Source organism: Lynx rufus, unplaced genomic scaffold (assembly GCF_022079265.1).
Source record: "Lynx rufus isolate CCGP_SWC_20201006 ecotype Redwood Valley unplaced genomic scaffold, mLynRuf1.p SCAF_1, whole genome shotgun sequence".
Lineage (NCBI taxonomy): Eukaryota > Metazoa > Chordata > Mammalia > Carnivora > Felidae > Lynx > Lynx rufus.
Genome location: NW_025814823.1, coordinates 228,191,905 through 228,203,957, shown reverse-complemented (window position 1 = coordinate 228,203,957; position 12,053 = coordinate 228,191,905). Strand labels below are relative to the sequence as shown.

Genomic DNA, 12,053 nt, shown 5'->3' with positions numbered 1-12,053 from the left:
GTATTTATCGTCCTTTGATTGTGTTTGGGGAGTGAGTCGCTTATGTTGGGACTTCAGTTGAGGTCTGTGACGGTCCTTCAGCTCCTGACAATAATCACACACTGTTCCACAAACAAGGCACTTAGATTAATATCGTTGTACAATTTCACTCTCCATACATAGTTTTAGAAACAACATTTCTGGTAAACAAGTCTTATCGCAGTTACCTGGATAATTTTGTCATAAGTCTGGGTTGGAACTCAGAGGAAAATAGCACTTATCTACTGTTCTTTTTGAATTTTTAAGGCAAATAATACACAACTAATCCCATTTTAATGGTATTTTACTTTATTACAAGCATAGACCTAATTCTTGGCTTGTGGACAAAACAGAAACGATTCTTGTGGAAAAGAAATATAAACATGAAAGAAAAAGTTATTAATGAAAACAGATTCAAGGTGTGCAGAGTGATCATCGGCATATTCTGGTTCAAGCTGAGCCTGTCTCCTCCGAGTTACTGTGGTGTAGATGGCAGAGCTTTGCAAATGGAGCGGGCTGCTCCCTCAGGTGATTTCCCTGGGCAGAGAAGAGAGCCTGTCTGCCTTGGAGGAACCAGGAAAGAGTGTGTGCTGATTAATCCTCAGGGAGTAGAAATGATGAAGTAGAAAGGAAAAGTGGGGTAATATTTTCTAGAAGTGAAAACAAAAATGAAGAGATGAGAAGTAAAAACCCAAGTTTGAGTTCTTATGTATGTTATGTGTATATATGTATATACACACATATATATCTACACACACATATGTGTGTGTATATGTTAAACCAGTGTCACTTTTGTTGAAGAAGAGAAACCCCCCCCAAATATTTAAAAAGTTAACAATTCTAGGAAGTTTTTGTGCCTTTGTCTCCTAAATCAGGCCAAGCCCCTGTGCTCGGCTGCACCCCATCGTGAGCCCTGGTGTGGGTGGGAGGGATGGACGTGCACTGGCTGTGGGTGGCAGGAGGTGGGGCAGGCCAGAGGGCTGAGTGGCTCCCACGTTGGAAGCCCCCCACTCTCTCAGCATGTGGAGGGTAGTGGAATAATGTTTATGCAAATACACCTCATTATTCAAGCTCTCCTGTTAAAGCTGTATGTATCAGTTACCCTGCCTTCAGCTGCTTGCCTCTTGTTTTCAGCCACACTTGTACAAAGTCGCCATTCCGCTGAGCATCACAATTCTCAGTTCTGTAGCCAGCTCCTGATTTGAATTCACAGAGAAGCATTTAATTCTCTTGGATTCTCCTGTCTACCCTCAACCTAGCTGGATGCCGTGTGTTCACGAATTTGGGTCCAGTGCGCATTTAAAGCATCAGACCAAACCGTCTGCTCTGATCTCACTAGAGTATGATAGCCACCTTCAGTATTGTCCTTTCCAGAGTGTCAGGCTCTGTTCTAGACCTATCCCCTGGTGTTGTAATCCCAAATTGTGTTTCTAAGATGGTGACTCGTGTTGGGGGGACGGGGGGGGTCTGGAATGTAGTAGAGTGGTCAGAGAAGGTTGGGAAGTGAACACAGTGGGCCTGCCCCCTTGCCCATTCATAGCCCACGTTATCCTATGAAAAGACTCTCACAGATTCTGTGCTATGTAGCTACTGTTGAACGTTGCCACCAAAGTCAACTCCAGGATGCCTTTTCCTTCTGGAATACCAATTCACAGCCTTCTTTTGGCCCTCTGATCAGGGGTTGCTCCCTTGGTGGCAGTGGGTTCAGACTTTTGGGGTGTGTAGCCCTTCAGAAAGCATTGAGGGCTTCGAGCTTACCCTTTGGAGTCTAGGGTTTCCATCTCATAAACAAAAGACAAATTATGCTTGCACAAAAGTCCCGTGAAACCATGGCCAGGTTTGTTTCCATCATTGAGATATCTTAACCCAGTGAAATTAGATGTGCAGAATTCTTTCTCCACAAGATTTCCACATGGCAAGCCATCCTTTTCTGTGTATTTAGAACCTGGCTATATTTTTTAGGTAAGCATCTTTAGATTGACACTTCCACTTGTGCGCTATGGTGTAACTAAAACTCGTTTCCACCTTGTTGTATCAGAAGCATTTTAGCCTCTTGTAAGGAGTATACGGTGACTCTGTTTCGTGCAGGAGCAATTAATTGCTGACTTGACCTGATGAATTAATCATGGTGATGGTTAACCAGAGTCCATTTATATTTGGAAAAGGTTTACAGTGATTGGTGTTAAGTGCAATAATGGGAAAAGTGAAATGGAAATCAAGAATACTTAGAATCATTCAAGCTGATATTTGATATTGGATTTGATATTTATAGAACATGTGTAGTCACGCAGATCCATGTCACACACACCTGCCGAGGGGGAGATGTGTCAAGTAATTTTATTACTACTTCCGTTGCCCTGTTGGTGTTAGGAAGGCACCATAAAGAAGGATACTCCTCCGTCCCTGTGTCCATTGAGACCATCAGATGCCATCATATGATACGTAATGCCCCATGACTTGTCAGGCCCTAAGATTTGCATGTAGATATTTTTCTGAGCCATTAATAATAAATGGACTTTTATAAACAAATTACTACTTACCAGGTGATGTGTCTGTTTTGTTTCTAAAAATGTCATGAATAAGTGGGTGGTCGCTCCCATATTTTAAGAGAATCCTAGCAAGTTTCCTGTCAGGTCAGTCACCCAATTTTATTTTTTAATTTTTTTTAATGTTTTATTTTATATTTGAGAGAGAGAAGCAGAGAGGGAGCAGGGGGAGGTGCAGAGAGAGAGACAGAATCAGAAGCAGGCTCCAGGCTCCAGGCTTTCAGTGCAGAGCCCAATGCGGAGCTCGAACCCGTGAGCCGTGAGATTGTGACCTGAGATGCAGTTGGACGCTCAAGCGACTGAGCCATGCAGGCGCAGCCACTTTTTTTTTTTTAATTTTTTTTATGTTTTCGTCACCCAATTTTAAATAGTCACCCTCTGCATTCCCTGGGAAGTAGAAAGATGCCAAGGAATTAGAATAAAAGAGGTGAAACCCAGGGAAATGTGTCCATGACTATTTGGCTTAATTGAATTAGCGTCTTTAATTAAGGGCCTTCTGCTGCCTGCCTTTGACACTGAACTGTGATGGATGCTGATAGGCTCTCCCTAGGACGTCTGGCAGTGATTTCTCTGCTGTTGATGATTCCTGGGGCGGTGGGAGTGGCTGTGGAGAAAATTGAGGAGAGGCTGGAATGGTAGTCCTCAGGACTGCAGCCAAGACTCTTTCCTTCTTGTTTACGTGCAAAGTGGAAAAGACCTGAGTGAGTCTGCCTCTTTCCTCAGCCTTCCCTCAGGCTCAGTGGGCACAGCTGGGGAGCTTGGGTGGCCTTCATTTGGTCTTTTCATTTCTGTGTGTATTTGCTTTGGAAAAGGTAGAAAAATGGGCCTGCTGCTCTTCCTCTGTCTAGGTAAATAATTCCAGATACTTGGGCTTCCGATAGCATCTTAATGCTGGAGGGGAGCGCGAAGGCTGGACTACAGCTCCTGGAGGAGGCGTGTGCCGCCATCTTGAGGCTGAGGCTGAGGCGCACCAGGCCTCTATCCTTACACAGCCCACGGCACTGGGCGGTTGTTAGGATCCCTGGTTCGGAGGAGGGCTGGGGAATTAAGCAGGAGGCCCAGAGCAGATGCAGGGAAGAGTTGCTCTGGGCTTGCTGTTAGCTGTAGGCCTCGGGGTCCCCTGGAGATGTCATTCGAAATGCAGGTTCCTGGGCCAAGCCCCACTCTGGCCAGAAGGAGAGCTCCAGGGCAGAGTCCGGGAACCGTGTGAGGCTCCCGGTAGTGCCATTTGAGATGGATGTTCCACCATGCCACATTCTTAGACTGTTTCTCAATTACCTTGATTTCAAAACCATGTTGAAAAAATAGCTACATCTCCGTATAAATTGCCATTGATAGGAATAATCTTTTTTTTTTTTTTTTTTTTTTTTACTCCTCAAGTACATGAGCAACGTGGACTCGTGGTGTAAAGCCTGTGGAGAGGTGGACCTTCCCTCGGAGCTGCACGACCTGGAGGATGCCATTCACCACCATCAGGGGGTATACGAGCACATCACTCTTGCTTATTCTGAGGTGAGCGGGCTCTTCCACTTCCAACTGCAGAGTGACAGTTTCATGTCCCAGCACCAAAAGCTGGGAAAAAACCCCGAAGCTTGGTCGAGCCTAGAAAAAGCTCGTAGGTCTCGTGTTAAACTGCAGTCTCGCCGGGACCTTTGACCTGTGTGTGCTAGGGGGGTGGGGTGGGGGGGCCTCTGTGAAGCAGGGTGGTCGGCAGCGAGCGCACTTCTTGGGCCCGCGGCATGTGCGGGTCTCCCGGAGGTGCTTGTGTTGCCACGTGCCGGAGAAAGCGCGATTCCAGCTCTCTGGTCTGCACGTACTTAGCAAATAGAGGTTTCCATGTGCTATTAATTTAATTTTCCTGTATGAACTTTCTAGAAAGGAGCGAAACCTGATACTGATGCATGTTCTGGATCAAAAAGCACACACTGTTTGAAGCTACTGGCTGTTTTTGAAATCTAAGCATAGCATTCTCTTTATTATTTTAAGGTCTATTATTTATGTACTATCTCCCCGTCTTTATTTTCTGCCCCCTTCATCTGGGCCAGGTTTTTTTGTGAGGACTTTATGTAATCATTTACTTAATGTTCACAACTCTGGGGCATGCGTCCTTATTGGCCGTGCTGTTACTGACGAGGATGCTGAGGCCCAGAGATCAGGTGACTTGTGCCAGGTCAGCAGCTGTAGGGGGCAGAGCAGCTCCTTGTCCCGGCCACCGCTCTGCTGCCCCGTGTTGTCTCACGTGGGAGGCGCCGTAAGTGTGGAGAGCTTGAGGTGTGGCGCCCTCTTGGGCGAGCCGTGGTCTTCGGGCCTGTCACACCAGTCTGCCTTTCCTACACTGGATGAATTCCTGGAGGGAAGTGGGGTTGCGTGCCTGCGTTCAGCAAGCTTTGCCCTGTCTTCATCATGAGCATCTACGTCACACGTGCTGAGATGAAGGATCCCTGGGACACTGGAGTCAGCCAGGCTGCAGAGCCCCCGGCGGGGGGGGGGGGGGGGCAGGGCACAGGGTGGACACCTCTTCCTGGATCAGAACTCCACCACCTTGTCACAGTCCTAGGGAAGAAAGGGGCCATTCACTTTTCAGCACGGCACTCCCTGCTTCACCCCGCAGGTGCTACTGTCCTGTCCTTGGGCCGTTCTCCTGAGCCCTTAGTGTCCTTGGGTGCATTGAACAGACGCGCGATGCCTGTGTTATTTACCTCAGGATGTTGTGGAGGTTGAGATCTACACATTTGTTTCTCTACCTTTTTGTCCAACGAGATCCCCCGCCTCCTTTCTTTTAGCACTATTTTATTTTGTCCATGGAGTTTTGAAAAAGTCAATTCTGTATTCTTCTTAATTTTGCACCCAGTGCATTTGAGCTAATATGGTTATCTAATTTATTAGCAGCTATATAAATACTAGCAGTAGCCTTTTTAATAGTAAAAGTGAAAATGGAACAAATCTAATTTTTTCATCACACGGGTTCATGAGGATTCTGAGTTCCAGAAAACATTAACTTCTTTCTCCCTGGTGTACCGTCTCTAGGCATTGTCTGATTTCCACCTGTAACCCAGAAAGTGGGCGGCTCTGTTGCCGCCGTGTGACTGGGCCTTCGCTCATCCGCTTACTCATGACTTTCTCAGGAGCTGCTTTCTGACTGCTGTGGTAGCTTCCAGAGCCGCGGGGGGCAGGGCGAATAGCTCGCTCACCAGGCGATCGGCTGCAGTGGGACTACAGCCCTTGCCTACACGACTTCCCTGAGTCGGCCTGACCTGACTGCTGTCTTGCTCTCGCCTCGCTGGCCGTTCAGCCTGCCTGTTGCCCTTGGCACTTCCAGCAAAGTACATAATTCTCTCACCACTTCCATCTATGAAAATTGGGCATTTTGACATGGGGACTTATGTTTACCTATTGGTGCAGTTTTATTAGGTTTTATGTTGGTACTAAAAGTTTTAAAAAGTTGGATGGCAAGTTTTAAATAGTTAAAAAGATTGAGGGCTTAAACCACAATTTTTAGCATAAAAGCCTGTGTGCAACTACGCTGTAAACTCAAGGAAACAGTAACTTCACAGTGAAATCAACACAAAAGACTTTCAATAGAACAGAATAAACTTTTATTTTTGCCTTCTTAATTAAAGTCTGAAATGGTTTCAGGCTACAGAAAAGTGTTAGAATCCTATAAAGAGCTCCCACATTCCTTTAACCCAGATTTCCTAGTTTTTAACATTTGACCACATTTGCTGTGTAGCCCCCTGCCCCCACCTCTCTGTGCAGACAGTAAATCAGCTGTGATGCAAGACACCGTCCTACCCACAGACCTGTTGGTATTTCCCACGTTCCCACTACCTCTGGTCCAGGACGCTGTGCAGCAACACAAGTTACATTTAGTGAACACCTCTCATTGGTTCCCGTCAGTCACAGTGGAACTTTCTTTAGTCTTGGTGACAGTGTTAGAGAATGTGGCCCCTTCGTTCTCTAGGATGAGCCTCAACCTCTTGCCCATCCTTCTAGTTTTCCTCCTGTGCTGACAAAAGCCGAGTGTCACGGCAGGGTCACAGGATGCTGACCCCTCCTGCTGTTGGTGATGTTAACCTTGACCACTCGGTGAGGTTGGTGTCTGCAAGGTTTCTCCAGTGAAAAGTCAGGATTAAAAAATACTTGTTTTTGAGAAGCATATTGGGGGAGACACACATCTGTGTTTCTCATGAGACTTTTCATGGCCTTGTCATCCGCTGGTGACTCTTGCCCCTGTCACCTCCCACTGTGATGGCTGTCTGGTGGCCGGTATTCCTTCTGTATTTATTAGGTGATCTACTACTGTGAGAAAGAACTTTCTTTCTTCCCTATGTGTCTATTTATTATTCCAGTATGAATTTATGATATCTTATATTCAGCAGGTTATAATCTGATACTCTATTTTGATGCTTAAATTGTCCACATTTAGCCAGCAGGAGCCCCTTTATGTGTGTGATGTTTTTGTTTTTGTTTTAATTTATTTTATTTCATTTTATCTTATTTTATTTTATTTATTGTTTTTTTTTTTATGTTGTTATTATCTGAGCACTCCCTTACTTTCTGGTGTAATGTTCCCAGGCTCCTTTTGTACTTTCCCGCTTCATCCCGGGATCCACCATCCCACCGAGGAGTGCCAGTTACTTGTGTGGTGTGGTATTTAGAAACCAAGATGGGGGCACTCAAGAGTGCTTGCTTGCTTGTGGGGTGTCTGTGCTTCGAGGCCCTCCCTTTGCAGCTGTGGACCCATCCCCCCGTGCTTGCTCCCACGGTCCACACACCCCTCAAACTGTTGGTCTGTCGCCCTGGGCCCGTGTCCGTTTTAAAGGCCCATGTGTTCGTACCGGTGCTTCTCTTTCTAATCCAACCCATCAGGCTTCTTTCTAGCCTGTTCCTTTCTGTGTTTGTAAACTCCTTCTCAGACAAGATACCTGGCTCCTGTTACCCTCAGATCTATTAACTTTTTGTTCAGTTAGTGTATTTTCTCAGTCTGCTCAGTCTCCCAGCCAGTTTGTCTGGCTTCTCTGTGTGCTTCTCCCCCTCCCACCCAGAAAGCCTGGCAGGGGACCCCTGCATCGGTGTGCCCAGCCAGCACTGCCTCAGACCCTGGGCACCATTTTCTCCATGGCTGGAGGGGAGGGGAGGGGGGGAGAGGAGAAGGGGGGAGGGAGGGAGGGGAGGAGGGGGGAGGGGAGGAGAAGGAAGATGGGAAGGGAAGGAATGCCTTTTTTTTTTTTTTTTTTACCATAATTTATGGTCAAATTGGTTTCCATACAACACCCAGTGCTCCTCCCAACAAATGCCCTCCTCAATGCCCATCACCGACTTTCCCCTCCCTTCCACCCCCCATCAATCTTCAGTTTGTTCTCAGTATTTAAGAGTCTCTTATGGTTTGCTTCTCTCTCTCTCTCTTTCTGTAACTTTTTACCCCCTTCCCCTCCCCCATGGTTTTCTGTTAAGTTTCTCAAGATCTACATATGACTGAAACTATGGTATCTGTCTTTCCCTGACTGACTGACTTCACTTAGCATTATTTTGGGAGCAAGCAGAAGCGAGGGAGGGGCAGAGAGAGAGGGAGAGAGAAAACCCCAAGCAGGCTCCGCATTGTCAGTGCACAGCCCGATGCAGGGCTCAGACCCACAGATAATGAGAACATGACCTGAGCTGAAGCCGGTCGCTCAACTGACTGAGCTACCTAGGTGCCCCGGGAAGGGATGCTTTTGATTTTTTTTTTTTTTTTAAGTTTATTTATCTTGAGAGAGAGAGAGTGGAGGAGAGGGAGAGAATCCGAAGCAAGCTCCACCCTTTAAGCGCTGGGCCTGATGTGGAGCTCGAACTCATGAACTGTTGAGATCATGACCTGAACCGAAACCAAGAGTCAGATGCTTAACCAGCTGAGCCATCCAGGCTCCCCAGAATGCTTTTGATTCTAAAGGGATTCTTCCTTTCCTAAATGAGTGGTTTTCTAACTCAGGTGTGCTGGTTGAAGTACAGCTTCTCATACCCCACCTCTAGAGAGTGTGAATCTCCATCCATATTTAATGGCTTTCCTTACCGATCCGGTGACTCTGATGCAGAGGCTTCAGCGACCACACGCCGGGAGCCGGCCCTTGCCCTGTTTAAAGAGTTGCGGGTCCGCCCAGCAGGCACTCCTCCCGGGGATGTACGTGAACCCCCGCCTTGGTGCCTGGTCCTTGAGGAGTTGGGGACGTGAGAACAGGACTCCTCCTTTGTCTCTTCCTTTCACTTTCCCTCCTCCCTCACATAGTCTTTTTTTCAAACAGTGTCCGCAGCTTCTAGTCTCTGATGTCACAAGCTTGCTGCGGGAAATCTTCCCAGCACTTTTTTTTCCAAGACACGAACACCCTGCTTTTCAGTGTTTTAATGAGACCTGTCCCGTGGCATTTCTGTTTGTGATTTCGCAGGAGCAGCGTGCATGTGCCTCATGAACATGCGCTGGTTTCAGCTTGCCGGGTTTGGGGCGAATCTTGTGTGTGGTAGTTGATCACAGCAGAGTGAAGCAATCTAAACATCTGGGGTACGCTGGAGTTTTAGAAACAGCATATACAATCCTCATTTTTCACATCTCGTGTTTAAGCAAGTAAACTCATCAACCACTTTCCCCACAAACTAAAATCATACAGATGACTTTTATCTCCGCATGCCCGTGCCATCACGCAAACCTAAACACTGTTTGAGTTGTGACATAAGAGTGTGGAGTGAGTGCCCGTGCACGTGCGGAAGGTCTTTGCCGCAGCCATGGGCAGGGATTCCTCGGGCAGGAGGAAGGGAAACGGCCCATGGGCTTTGCGCCGATCCGCTGTGACTTCAGGATTTCGCTTCCGCATCAGCGTCCCAGGTTAGCAGATGTGCTGGCTTCAGCGGGGCCTCCTGGAAATGACTGGTTTGCTGCCTGTGAAGCTGGTCGACCTCCTTTTTTAAGGCACCATATACGTGGGTGACGGCATGATTCGTGTTAACAGCGTGTGAGAAAACACAGAACAGCCCGATGAGTCACCTTGATAGTAAATGTACTAAAACCCCGCGTCTGTGCCGCGTGTGGAAGCACGGCGATCTTGCTGTGTGGAAACTTCGGCGAGGGGGTTGTCGCAAAGCCTCGTTAGGGTATCGCGGCACCGCTGTTGGTACGCAGGGTGGTGGAGTCAGCGCTTGGCACCGCGTCAGAGGTGACAGACCTCACGGCAGTCCCTGCTGACCCCCAGACTTGAAGCCTTGCAAGGGCTTGAAACAGAGGAGTGGAAACTGTCAGGCTCGAGGGGAAGCTGCGGGACGTCCGTGTTCTGTGCACAGATCTGACTCCACTAGCTGGGCTGCTCCAGTGGTTTCCTGTTTTTAGCTTTCTTTTTAACGTTTATTTATTTATTTTGAGAGCGAGAGAGCTCACAAGAGCAAGCTGGAGAGGGGCAGAGAGAGAGAATTCCAAGCAGGCTTCGAGCTGTCAGCACGGAGCCCAGTGCGGCTGGAACCTCCGAACTGTGAGATCGTGGCCTGAGCCCAAGTCAAGAGTCGGACGCTTAACAGACTGAGCCACCCAGGCGCCCCTCCTGTTTTCATCTTATTTTGGTGTTTCCTTCCTGATAATCCCATGTAGACATATCACAGAATCAAACATGGTTAGAATGACCTAGTTTTGAGTAAGAAACCTAAAAGTTGAAAGAACTAGAAACCTGCTTTTAGAGGAATATCCTAAGAACTTTGTCTGGAGAAGGACCAGCATCAGAGGGGAGCCAAGTAATCTGAAGGCAAGAATGTTGTCCTTTATCAGGTGGCCTTCCTGACCCCTGGGAAAATGCCACTGCCAGTACAGGACCTTCAGAAAGCCATTGGCCTCTGTTCTTGGTAGTGTAGCCATCCTAAGACAGGTGTAACCTCCTGACTCAGAAAGGAAGTGTTCCTGTTTGCTCGAGGGACATCAGCCACAGCTACGTGACACGCTGACCCATGGTCGCTCTTTCCTGTTTCATCAGAACTTTGATTTCAGAACCATTTCTGCCAGAGTTGGAGAGGAAAGTGGTGGCTGTGAAGCCGTTCCCAGGCTTAGCATGGAGGTGTGCTCCGGGCTGGCCATGGCAGGCCAGGCCCTGCAAAGCCAATCAAAACAACTCGTGTTGCTTTGAGTTGATGCAAATGGTGCAGCTTGTTTCATGAAAGTTTTGAAGAAGGACCTCCCCTTCTTCGTGACCTGCTAAGTGTAGTCCTTTCTGATCATGCCTTTATATATTGTGTATTTTGCTTAATTGGGTTATTCCTGGGGAACAACACTTCCTAGCACTTATTTCTAGATCTACAATCCCACATTTGGACCTATTGACATATTGTAGGTCATAGGTGGTCTTTGAGTGGTGGTGGTTTTTGCAACCATAAGCAATAATCAGTAGGTATTGTTCCCTTTCCTTAGATCAGAACAGTATTCTTACTTTGGGCACGTGAAGAAGATTCCGCTGGTGACCCTTTGCTCTAATCTGATTCATGGGAAATCAGAGCTCCAAGTATCAGAGATAAGAATAGGCTGGTCTCTGTGAGGTTTGGTGGAAACTTTTTTAGGGTGGCACACAGAAATCCAGATCTTACCAGTCTTAGAAATCTAATGTGTAGTTTGATTAAAAGTAAATATCCAAGAACCAGACCATTATTCTAGATTTTAAACAGTTAAGACTTTTCATTTTTCTTAACTCACTTAGTTATTAGAGCATATTAGTTCATACACTTAAGGCACATTACTATATCTTCTGCTACTTGTCAAATCCCTGAGTGCTGTATTCCAAGAAAAAGAGCAGAACCTGAAAAAAAATGAGCCAGTTTGATTTGTTCAAAAATCTACAGGAGAGAAATCCTGTGTTTTGATAATAAAGGTTGATTTTCTTTTTTGTAGGTGTTGTCCCTTTGTGGGATGGGGTTTGCGTGAAAGCTAGAAAAACCTGTTTAAACCAAACCTATAGCACATTGACTCACCTGGTTCTGTGGTAGGAAGTCTGGAACTGTACGACATACCATGAATGTAGTTGCTTGTTTCAGTCCTTAAACCATGTAGGAATTTTTGGGCAGCAATATAGTCTTCACTGTGTTGTTACTTCTCTTCTGGTTATTCTGTACCATTTACAAGCCTTTATTTCTATGCAGTAGAATAGCAGCTTCATAAAATTCTGGCGTATTTTTCCCTACGTAATACTGCCGTACTCACGAAGACAGACATTTTGCCAGAAGTCACTGAAATAGAGATGGAGTCCTTTATGTGCATGAATAATGTCTTTTAAATTGAAAAATGAATAAACGCTCCACTGAAATGAAATAGAATTGTCTCTGGAAGGTGTGTCGGAGGAATGCTACGTAGAGCTTGTGTTGGACTGGAGTGCTCTCTGGTCTTGGTGGGGATAAGAGGTGTTTTCTTGCCTAGAAGCTTTCTGCCACTTTTGTCTCCACCACTGGCTGTGCCAGCAGTGGCCCTGACGCGGACACTTTAATCCCTGCTTAGGG

General features: G+C 46.8%; 1 protein-coding gene across 1 annotated transcript in view; it reads left to right on the top strand.

Moving 5' to 3' along the window:
* TRIO (trio Rho guanine nucleotide exchange factor) overlaps positions 1–12,053 on the top strand; it is a 234,770-nt gene that overhangs the window by 32,063 nt on the left and 190,654 nt on the right. The window contains exon 7 of the mRNA XM_047094013.1: positions 3,945–4,076. Coding sequence (XP_046949969.1) covers positions 3,945–4,076 — 132 coding nt within the window. The remainder of the gene's footprint in view (positions 1–3,944; positions 4,077–12,053) is intronic.